The sequence below is a fragment of the Schistocerca gregaria genome, chromosome 9, assembly GCF_023897955.1.
Source record: "Schistocerca gregaria isolate iqSchGreg1 chromosome 9, iqSchGreg1.2, whole genome shotgun sequence".
Lineage (NCBI taxonomy): Eukaryota > Metazoa > Arthropoda > Insecta > Orthoptera > Acrididae > Schistocerca > Schistocerca gregaria.
In genome coordinates, this window is record NC_064928.1 from 254,362,253 (window position 1) to 254,374,373 (window position 12,121).

Below are 12,121 nucleotides of genomic sequence, written 5' to 3' on the forward strand. Positions count from 1 at the left end.
TATAGTGGGTATTAGTGAAGTGCAGTGGCAGGAGGAACAAGACTTTTGGTCAGGTGACTACAGGGTTGTAAACACAAAATCAAATAGGGGTAATGCAGGAGTAGGTTTAATAATCAATAGGAAAATAGGAATGCGGGTAAGCTACTACAAACAGCATAGTGAACGCATTATCGTGGGCAAGATAGATACGAAGCCCACACCTACTACAGTAGTACAAGTTTATATGCCAACTAGCTGTGCCGATGACAAAGAAATTGAAGAAATGTGTTATTAAATAAAAGAAATTATTCAGATAGTGAAGGGTGGCGAAAATTTAATAGTCATGGGTGACTGGAATTCGGTAGTAGGAAAAGGGAGAGAAGGAAACGTAGTAGGTGAATATGGACTGCGGCAAAGAAATGAAAGAGGAAGCCGCCTGGTAGAATTTTGCACAGAGCACAACTTAATCATAGCTAACACTTGGTTTAAGAATCATGAAAGAAGGTTGTATACATGAAAGAACCCTGGAGATACTAAAAGGTATCAGATAGATTATATACTGGTAAGACAGAGATTTAGGAACCAGCTTTTAAATTGTAAGACATTTCCAGGGGCAGATGTGGACTATGACCACAATCTATTGGTTATGACCTGTAGATTAAAACTAAAGAAGTGCCAAAAGGTGGGAATTTAAGGAGATGGGACCTGGATAAACTAAAAGAACCAGAGGTTGTACAGAGTTTCAGGGAGAGCATAAGGGAGCAATTGACAGGAATGGGGGAAAGAAATACGGTAGAAGAAGAATGGGTAGCTTTGAGGGATGAAGTAGTGAGGGCAGTAGAGGATCTAGTAGGTAAAAAGATGAAGGCTAGTAGAAATCCTTGGGTAACAGAAGAAATATTGAATTTAATTGATGAAAGGAGAAAATATAAAAATGCAGTAAACGAAGCAGGCAAAAAGAAATACAGACGTCTCAAAAATGAGATCGACAGGAAGTGCAAAATGGCTAAGCAGGAATAGCTAGAGAACAAATGTAAGGATGTAGAGGCTTATCTCACTAGGGGTAAGATAGATACTGCCTACAGGAAAATTAAAGAGACCTTTGGAGATCAGAGAACCACTTGTAAGAACATCAAGAGCTCAGATGGAAACCCAGTTCAAAGCAGAAAGGTGGAAGGAGTATATAGAGGGTCTATACAAGGGCAATGTACTCGAGGACCATATTACGGAAATGGAAGGGGATGTAGATGAAGATCAAATGAGAGATACGATACTGCGTGCCGAGTTTGGCAGAACACTGAAAGACCCGAGTTGAAACAAGGCCCCCGGAGTAGACAACATTCCATTGGAACTACTGACAGCCTTGAGAGAGCCAGTCCTGACAAAACTCTTCCATCTGGTGAGCAAGATGTACGAGACAGGTGAAATACCCTCAAACTTCAAGAAGAATATAATAATTCCAATCCCAAAGAAAGCAGGTGTTGACAGATGTGAAAATTACCGAACTATCAGTTTAATAAGTCACAGCTGCAAAATACTAACGCAAATTCTTTACAGACGAATGGAAAAACTAGTAGAAGCCGACCTCGAGGAAGATCAGTTTGGATTGCGTCGAAATGTTGGGACACGTGAGGCAATACTGTCCCTACGACTTATCTTAGAAGCTAGATTAAGGAAGGGCAAACCTACGTTTCTAGCATTTGTAGACTTAGAGAAAGCTTTTGGACAATGTTGATTGGAATACTCTCTTTTAAATTCTGAAGCTGGCAGGGGTAAAATACAGGGAGGGAAAGGCTATTTACAATTTGTACAGAAACCAGATGGCAGTTATAAGAGTCAAGGGATATGAAAGGGAAGCAGTGGTTGGGAAGGGAGTGAGACAGGGTTGTAGCCTCTCCCCAATGTTATTCAATCTGTACATTGAGCAAGCAGTAAAGGAAACAAAAGAAAAATTCGGAGTAGGTATTAAAGTCCATGGAGAAGAAATAAAAACTTTGAGGTTCACCGATGACATTGTAATTCTGTCAGAGATAGCAAAGTACTTGGAAGAGCAGTTGAACGGAATGGACAGTGTCTTGAAAGGAGGATATAAGATGAACATCAACAAAAGCAAAACGAGGATAATGGAATGTAGTCGAATTAAGTCGGGTGCTGCCAGGAAATTAGATTAGGAAATCAGACACATTAAGTAGTGAAGCAGTTTTGCTATTTGGGGAGCAAAATAACTGATGATGGTCGAAGTAAAGAGGATATAAAATATAGACTGACAATGGCAAGGAAAGTGTTTCTGAAGAAGAGAAATTTGTTAACATCGAGTATAGATTTAAGTGTCAGGGAGTCGTTTCTGAAGTATTTGTACAGAGTGTAACCATGTATGGAAGTGAAACATGGACGATAAATAGTTTGGACAAGAAGAGAATAGAAGCTTTTGAAATGTGATGCTACAGAAGAATGCTGAAGATTAGATGGGTAGATCACATAACTAATGAGGAGGTAGTGAATAGGATTGGGGAGAAGAGAAATTTGTGGCACAACTTGGCTAGAAGAAGGGATCGGTTGGTAAGACATGTTCTGAGGCATCAAGGGATCACAAATTTAGCATTAGAGGGCAGCGTGGAGGGTAAAAATCGTAGAGGGAGACAAAGAGATGACTACACTAAGCAGATTCAGAAGGATGTAGGCTGCAGTAGGTACTGGGAGATGAAGAAGCTTGCACAGGATAGAGCAGCATGGAGAGCTGCATCAAACCAGTCTCAGGACTGAAGACGACGACGACGACGACGACGACAACAACAACAACAACACAGCACATTTAACCCAGTGTATTATATTATCTATACTTTATGTTTCATTTAATATGTGACCATTAATACTTGAAAGGATGGTTCCTGGAGCAGGCTGACAGTGATCACTGCAAAAAAATGGAATTTAAAATAAGAAGCCACGGTACCATTAACATAACCAATTGTCCCAGTGTGTTTGCTTATCTTAATTCACAAATCAGCATCTTCTATTCTCTCATTTGTTCTGATGTGTCCCTCACTTTTTTCCTTATTACTAAATAAGGGAAGAAATTTTACACCAAAAACTTGTAGGTCCTGTCATTATTTGTGACCACTTTAACTTAATAATCCAGCCAACAATGACAGAAGACTACTCTTCGTCACTGTCTATGGATCATCCACTTTTTACAACACTTAGTACTATTTCGTAGTCAATGTTTCATCATATTTCTGTTTTGAGTTTACAGAATAGATTTAAATTGCACTACTGGTGCAAACAAACATAGCTAAATGAGTAACTACGGTATCACTCACCAGATGCTTCAGATTCGTAAGCTCCTTCAAGCCATCCAAATTGCCATTCAGGTACATGCCTGATAAATTCCTTATACGCAGTTCTTGCAGATTTTTTAACTGGCCTATACTGCTGAGGTTAATAGACTGATCTCTGCAAAAAAGAAAGTACAATATTAGAAAAAAAAGTCCGTTAAATATTTATGTGTCACAATTTAATAACTGCAACAATTACCCATTCTTAGTTTCACTTTCTAGATTCTTAATAATGGTAGAAATATATAAAAGAGGAAATTCAGAAATAGGTAGGTTGCAATACAATAGTCAGCGCTCTATGTGTAGTGTTCGTGTTTCGTTCCTTTGATCTCAAAGAGTGACAAGGAAAGTAGAGACATGATACAGGATGAGTGAGGTGTTCAGAACGTTACTGATTTGCTACCTCCTGACCAGCCTACCTCATCCCACAATTTTATTTTCCATATTCTCTATTTTCTCCTGGCAAAATAACACCTGTCTCTGAATTCAGGAGATTAATCGGTTTATACGTAGGTATCATTCACCCACTGGTCAGTATTGCCCTGGTGAGTATCGTAATTACCCGAGGATAATACAACTCTGAATATAGAACGACCCCCCCCCCCCTTCCCCCAGTTTTTTCAGAGCTTCCTTGAGAGCAATTTATTTTTAACACATTCTGACTAACCAAAATTACAAACTTTTTACTGGCATGAAGTACCTGCCTGAAACGTTAACATTATATGTATTATATACTTAGGGTGCTTACTGACTGCCTACAATTTGATAATACAAGGAGAAATAAAATAGACAAAAAGAAATTATTTACATTAGTTTGTACCTTCACTACCTCTAAGCCTATAACCTGGGGTATCACAGTTTTTAATAATCACCATCATCCCAATTACAAAAATGTTGTCACAAATATTTGACTGTTCTCTCCAGTCCAAATATATTGCCATTTTTGAGGTTACAGTTATGGTGGGTCCTGAGAACAAGCTGTTTTTTGCCACATACAAATTTTACAAGGTTTCTTGCTTCCAAACATACTGTCTGTCCACTCCTCTCTCATTGGCTGCACAGAACCAGCAGCTGACACAACCGCTTTCATTTCCGCCACACCTCACGGTTAATTCATCACTTTTACCGTCTCCGCAGAAATATCTACTACTGTTGCACATTTGTCCAATTTTGAAGTCGATTCAAATGGATTCGGACCAAATGTAGTTTAAGTATGGTATACATTCATAAAAAGCCAAAGTACACGATTAAGATTTCGTCAGTTGGCAGCATGATGAAATTTGCTGCCTGCTCACCATTCCCCATCCCACACTCATCCGAGATATCAGTGAAGAAAAAGAAAATTGCACTGCTGGTGGATAATTGTAGTGCGCATAACAACTTGTCAGCGTTTAAGAATGTTGAACTATGCCACTTCACACTGATCTGTACTTTGATTCTTCAGCCACAAGATATGGGGATAATTAAGAACTTTAAGACAAAATACCGTTCATGTTTAGTGCAAGATGTGATCGCAAACACTGAAACAAAGGTGAGCAATCTCTACAGTTTCAATGTGAAGCAGGCATGTGACACGATTGCTGGTTCCTGGAACAGTGTGCAGCAGAATGTGATTGTGAACTGCTGGCAAAATGCAAGAATTCCAGCAAGTGAAGATGTTGGTGAGAATGTAGTAGTGGATGAAATAACGCAAGATGATATTCAAAGTGATCTGGAGATTTATTCAGCAGTTATTGGTAAAACCATAGATGCTTCAGTATTTGAATACTTGTCAGTGGATGATGAGGCGTTGGTGTTTGAAGCATATACCGACAAAGCTATCGTCAGAGAGTTAAAGGGTAATTCGCCTGTTGAAGATTCTGACAATAACAATAATGTGGTAACTGCGAATCCCTCTCCACTGATGGAGCCAATAGGTTCAAATGGCTCTGAGCACTATGGGACTTAACACCTGAGATCATCAGTCCCCTAGAACTTAGAACTACTTAAACCTAACTAACCTAAGGACATCACACACATCCACACAACCTGCGACCATAGCGGTCGCACGGTTCCAGACGGAAGTGCCTAGAACCACTCGGCCACACCGTCCGACAGCTAATAGGTAGTTGGAAACCATGCAGTAAGTAGCATCTTCAATCCCCAGTGTTTCAGTGCAGCAACTGATTGTGATAGAGGATATAAAGACAATATTCACAAGAGAATCTTGAAGAAAAAAGAAACAAAGGAAAATATGTCAATTTTTCTGAACACGAAAGTAAGATATTCTACAGGTACAGTATTAATAAAAGAAGTGAACAAAATGTGTTTCATTATTTGTCTTTTAATGTTATTTTTCATCAGAGAAGTACTACAGTAATGTACTTATCATCCACGAAAACATGACTCCTTGCTCAGAGTCATGATAACAAAACCTCATTTATAACAAGAGCCCTGGTACAACAATTTAATTTTCATGGCCCCATGAAATTCGTTACATTGAGGTTTGACTTAATATGAATGAGTGCAACAATGTTCTGGTGTGGTTGATGGTCTGAGCAACATCAATTTGTGGGTGGTATCCCCACATGCCATGCAATACAATGTAAGAGTCAGCTGTGGCAGCAAACATCTCGGGACAAAGAAAGGAGTATATTTGCCTGCTAGCTAAAGTTCAAAAGTTAATCAGATTATGTTTACATGCTACTCAACTCCCAGAAGTTAAAAACGGAATATTGGAAAAAATTCTTCATTGTTATGTTTACATATTAAGGGCTGAAACACTTTTGCTAGATCAGTCAAACACTGCATCTGCAAATCAACTTTTTCGACTTAGTCAGCCCAATGGCTGATTCTCTTCAGTTAAATATTAAGAGTTAGACAATTTCACACTCAGCCTAATATTTCTACTTCTGCTTCCCTGCATAAAAAATTATTCCATCCACATTATGCAAAACTTTTTAAAAGCAAGACGTAATTTGAAAACAGAACCATGATTCAAAAACAGTTGTGCACTTACCAGGGAGCATAAATAGACGGTGGAAGTTGCAGTCTGGCAAATAGGACCGCATCTCTAGAATCAATATTGGATTAAAATTTTGCCACCATAAAGAGTACTCTACGAAGTTTCGGGATTGCAGCTAGATAACGTCGACCTCATGCCATGTTATTTTGGCTGAGAACAAATTCAGCCTTCTTCAGGTGTTTGTGCTGTAGATTGCTAGTTCGCATCGCTAAATGTATACCAAAAATTGGCGTGAAGGTGCATGCGCAAAGGCAGCTACTACATGAGCAACCTCTGTCGAGTTTTGCATCCTCTTCGAATATTGCTCTATCTATGAAGCACAGGCACATGCACAATGCGATATTACACATGCACTCCCGGTCAGAGTATGCACTCACTGAGTTGAATTTCAGTGGCAAAATTAATAAAATTAAATGTCGCTGGAGGTGTCACTGGCTGTGAGGTGTTTTCTTTCTGAAGAAATCAAAGAAATCACTGGGTCCCATGCCTTATCAAGCTGAAAGATGCCATCGCGGTTAATAAGAGCTTGCGCTAAAATAAACATACTTCCACTAATTCCTACATAATTCAATTCCAGAAGGATCTTGTCAAGGCCAAGGTTTCCATGGCAGAATAATCCATGGAATGTCCCATGGAGATACAACGTCCAGCATGCCGACTTAAATGGGCTGTGAACAATGAGTGTGGCGGTCATGTCCGATTCATCTTCCACGCACTGTTTGACCAATGTAAGCTTTGCCACACTGGCACAATATTCTGTAGGCTCCAGCCTTCTTTCTGCAATCCCAGATCAATGTTTGCTGAACACAGAAGAGTACAAGTCTTTGTATTCAGGCAGAAGATTAATCTGACATGATGTTTACTTAATATTCAGCCTACTTTCGATGGAATATCGCAAACTTTATGGAACACTTTGAGGGGAGAGCACCGGATTCAGCAGAACTTACAGTATTCTGAAAATATGTGGATCATACTTTTGTAGTGCAGTCTGGCACAACAGTGAAGAAGAACTTTCATGATTTTTGAAGAACATGAGTTCTATCCATGAGAATATCAAATTTAAAATGGAAGTGGAGAAGGGTGGCTGTCTTTGTCAGTCATACAGTGGATGGACTATTGGGAAATTCCTTTACGTTAACCATCCACAAGATCAGTAGGAAAAGGAGAGATTCACATCTGGAGTGTTCCTCAGGTAAGTTGACAGTATTTCGTCGAAATTGGGCCAAATATTAAGGAAACATTATGTCAAAGTAATCTTCCACCCTCCTACAAAAACTTGTGATCTCAGTTCAGCAAAGGATAATATGGGATTGGAGTCTACAGAATACCTTGCCAGTGTTGCAAAGCCTACAATGGTCAGACAGAGAGTATCCTAGTCAACATTGTCAAAAACTTTCTATGCAAATGCTATAAACACCGTTTTGCCTTTCCTTAGTCTATCTTGTAAGATATTGATGTAAGAAGTATTGTCTAATGTGTTCCTACATTTTTAAGGAATCCAAACTGATCTTCCCTGAGGTCCCATTCCACCAGTTTTTCCAATCATCTACAAAGAATTTGTGTTAGCATTTTGCAGCCGTCACTTATTAAACACCTGTCACCACCTGCTTTCTTTGGGATTGGAATTATTATATTCTTCTTGAAATCTGAGGGTACTTCACCTGTCTCATACATCTTGCTCACCAGATGGTATAGTTTTATCAGTGCTGGCTCTCCTACGGCTAGCAGTAGTTCTAATGGAATGTTGTCTACTCCCGGGGCCTTGTTTCGACTTAAGTCTTTCAGCACTGTGTCAAATTCTTTGCACTCTATCGTGTCTCCCTTCACATCTTCATCTACGTCCTCTTCCATTTCCATAATATTGCCCTGATCTACATCTCCCTTGTATAGGCTCGATATACTCCTTCGATCTTTCTTTTTTCCCTTTTCTTGCTTAGGACTGGTCTTCCATCTGAGCTCTTGATATGCATATAAATGGTTCTCTTTTCCTGTAGGTAGTATCCTTCTTACTCCTAGTGATATAGGGTTCTACATCCTTACATTTGTCATCTAGCCATCCCTGCTTAGCCATTTTGCATTTTCTGTTGATCTAATTTTTGAGACGTTCGCATTCCTTTTTGCCTGCATTATTTACTGCACTATGGTGACCATAAAACAAAACTTGTCAGCATATTTTGACCTTGCGGAGTCTTCCTGTAATGTATGAATAGAGTAATTTTTTATTGTACTAAGTACCTGATCAGTACTGCCCGTGGAGTTGTTAAGTATGGGTTGGAAAGCTACAAGTGGCCACAAAAGATGAAAATCAATACTCTGCTAGTATTGTAACTATGAGATTGGGTGGGAAAGAAAAATGTATCTGTGAAACACTTTAAATCAGAACAGTTCTAAGACCATTCTGGAGAGGAAAAAAGCTGTTGAAGTTGTTGCAAAAGCAAGATCTCCCAGTTATTTTCCCTTTCTTTTTTAAATAATCAATTTCAACTGTGCCAAGTTTGACACCATTTGCACTACGGTTCCTAGGTTGGCACCATTTCCATGTATAAATACTAGGTAGCATGGCGTAGACTACCTGGTCTACAAAGGTGTTATCTGCTGGCATAGAGTGCCGAGGGGGCAACTGTGAGCCAAGTCATGAGTGGGGACAGTGCTGGTCGGCTGCCTATAAAAGCTTCGCTGCAAGACTAGAGCAGCCTTGCTGATGTGAGGCTGCCCACACACACAGCAGTATTGTGGGCCTGCTGAACTTAGCAGACTTCAGGTGCCAGAGCATGTGGCTTGTTGACATCAGTCATAGTGTGTTGGCTTCCCCTTGCATTCAAGACAGGGAATTATGCTATCTATGTGATACGTATGCGGCTTCTGTGCCAAGCACGGTGATATATTTATGGATACTATAATACTGTGTTTGCTACATCAGCATTTCGTAACTACGGCCCATAAACAGTGCTTCACTAAACTGTGTTAATAAAATGGCTCTGAGCACAATGGGAATTAACTTCTGAGGTCATCAGTCCCCTAGAACTTAGAACTACTTAAACCTAACTAACCTAAGGACATCACACACGTCCATGCCCGAGGCAAGATTGGAACCTGCGACACTCTGGCCGGCAAACTGTGTTAACACTGAAACAATGGAAAAGCAAGGATTGGATGTCACAATATAATGAAAAGGATAGTTGCTACTCACCACATAGTGGAGATGCGGAATTACAGAAAGGCACAACAAAATTACTGTCGGAAAGTTAGCGTACTCTGTGTAGAATCGAATTGGTATCCCGTCAGGTCCAGTGGACTTTCCTCTGTTGAGTGATTCCAGTTGCTTTTCTATTCCTTGGACACTTACTTCGATGTCAGCTATTTTTTCGTTTGTGAGAGGATTTAGAGAAGGAACTGCAGAGCGGTCTTCCTCTGTGAAACAGCTTTGGAAAAAGGAATTTAGTATTTCAGCTTTACGCGTGTCATCCTCTGTTTCAAAGCCATCATCATTCCGGAGCGTCTGGATATGCTGTTTCGAGCCACTTACTGATTTAACGTAAGACCAGAACTTCCTAGGATTTTCTGTCAAGTCAGTACATAGAATTTTACTTTCGAATTCACTGAACGCTTCACGCATAGCCATCCTTAAGCTAACATTGACATCGTTTAGCTTCTGTTTGTCTGAGAGGTTTTGGCTGCGTTTAAACTTGGAGTGAAGCTCTCTTTGCTTTCGCAGTAGTTTCCTAACTTTGTTGTTGTACCACGGTTGGTTTTTCCCGTCCCTCACAATTTTACTCGGCACTACTCAACATTGTCAATGTCGGAACAGAAATTTTCGTTTTGGCCAGTTCAGTAGTCTGAAATCTGCCTTCTATTACTCTTGCTAAACAGATAAACCTTCCTCCCTTTTTTTATATTCCTATTAACTTGCATATTCAGGGATGCTGCAACGGCCTTATGATCACTGATTCCCTGTTCTGCACATACAGAGTCGAAAAGTTCGGGTCTGTTTGTTATCAGTAGGTCCAAGATGTTACCTCCACGAGTCGGTTCTCTGTTTAATTGCTCGAGGTAATTTTCGGATAGTGCACTGAGAATAATGTCACTCGATGCTCTGTCCATACCACCCATCCTAAACATCTGAGTGTCACAGTCTATATCTGGTAAATTGAAATATCCACGTAAGACTATAACATGCTGAGAAAATTTATGTGAAATGTATTCCAAATTTTCTCTCAGTTGTTCTGCCACTAATGCTGCTGAGTCGGGAGGTCAGTAAAAGGAGCCAATTATTAACCTAAAAACACAAAACTCATCGAAAGCAATTTGTTGTTACAAAGTATTGCACAGTCTTCATCCCAAAGCCTTTTCACTGTCAGCAGATGCTTGTGTGCAAAGTTTGTTTCGTTGTAAATGGCACATTTTCTTTGGAAATAAAAATTTATTTTACTCTTATTCTCTCGTTCATGTTTTCTTGCTGCAGTATTATACTGCAGTAGTGGGCTAAAGTAAGATTCTTTGTAAGAGTATCAGTTTTTACAAATAGAAATAACAAAAATTTAAGTGGAAAGTAAAACAATGAAAAATTCACTGACCTCTAAAAAATTCCTAGGTTTTCCCTAGATGAAAAAATTACTGGGTTCTTCCAGTATTTCCCATTTGTCCTGGGGCATATACAATCTGGAATATTTTATGATTAAAGGGACTGTCTCCCTGGTCATGTGCAAAATGATTTGCTCATGCTATTATAGAATAAGGCATGGGATAAACATTAGGTTTTGCCAAAAAAATAGGCACAAATTTAGCCTTAAATGACGCTCGTTTTCTGGTTCCTAAATACAGGATACAACACTAGTATTTCTATTCCTCTGGCATGTTGTTGTTGTTGTTATTGTTGTTGTGGTCTTCAGTCCTGAGACTGGTTTGATGCAGCTCTCCATGCTGCTCTATCCTGTGCAAGCTTCTTCATCTCCCAGTACCTACTGCAACCTACATCCTTCTGAATCTGCTTAGTGTATTCATCTCTTGGTCTCCCTCTACGATTTTTATCCTCCACGCTGCCCTCCAATACTAAATTGGTGATCCCTTGATGCCTCAGATCATGTCCCACCAACCGGTCCCTTCTTCTTGTCAAGTTGTGCCACAAATTCCTCTTTTCCCCAATTCCATTCAATAGCTCCTCATTAGTTATGTGATCTACCCATCTAATCTTCAGCATTCTTTTGTAGCACCACATTTCGAGAGCTTCTATTCCATTCTTGCCCAAACTATTTATCGTCCATTTTTCACTTCCATACATGGCTACACTCCAAACAAATACTTTCAGAAACGACTCCCTGACACTTAAATCTATACTCAATGTTAACATATTTCTCTTCTTCAGAAACACTTTCCTTGCCATTGCCACTCTATATTTTATATCCTCTTTACTTCGACCATCATCAATTATTTTGCTCCCCAAATAGCAAAACTCCTTTACTACTTTAATTGTCTCATTTCCTAATCTAATTCCCTCAGCATCACCCGACTTAATTCGACTACATTCCATTATCCTCGTTTCGCTTTTGTTAATGTTCATCTTATATCCTCCTTTCAAGACACTGTCCATTCCGTTCCCGTTCAACTGCTCCTCCAAGTTCTTTGCCGTCTCCGACAGAATCACGGTGTCATCGGCGAACCTCAACATTTTTATTTCTTCTCCATGGATTTTAATACCTACTCCGAATTTTTCTTTTGTTTCCTTCACTGCTTGCTCAATATACAGATTGAATAACATCGGGGAGAGAGTGCAACCCTGTCTCACTCCCTTCCCAACCACTGCTTCCCT

General features: G+C 39.7%; 1 protein-coding gene across 2 annotated transcripts in view; it reads right to left on the minus strand.

Annotated features, from left to right (window-relative positions):
- The window catches only part of LOC126291581 (uncharacterized), a 172,685-nt gene that overhangs the window by 19,785 nt on the left and 140,779 nt on the right, over window positions 1–12,121 (minus strand). For both annotated transcript variants that reach the window (XM_049985114.1, XM_049985113.1), the window contains one exon: window positions 3,297–3,429. In XM_049985114.1, coding sequence (XP_049841071.1) covers window positions 3,297–3,429 — 133 coding nt within the window. The remainder of the gene's footprint in view (window positions 1–3,296; window positions 3,430–12,121) is intronic.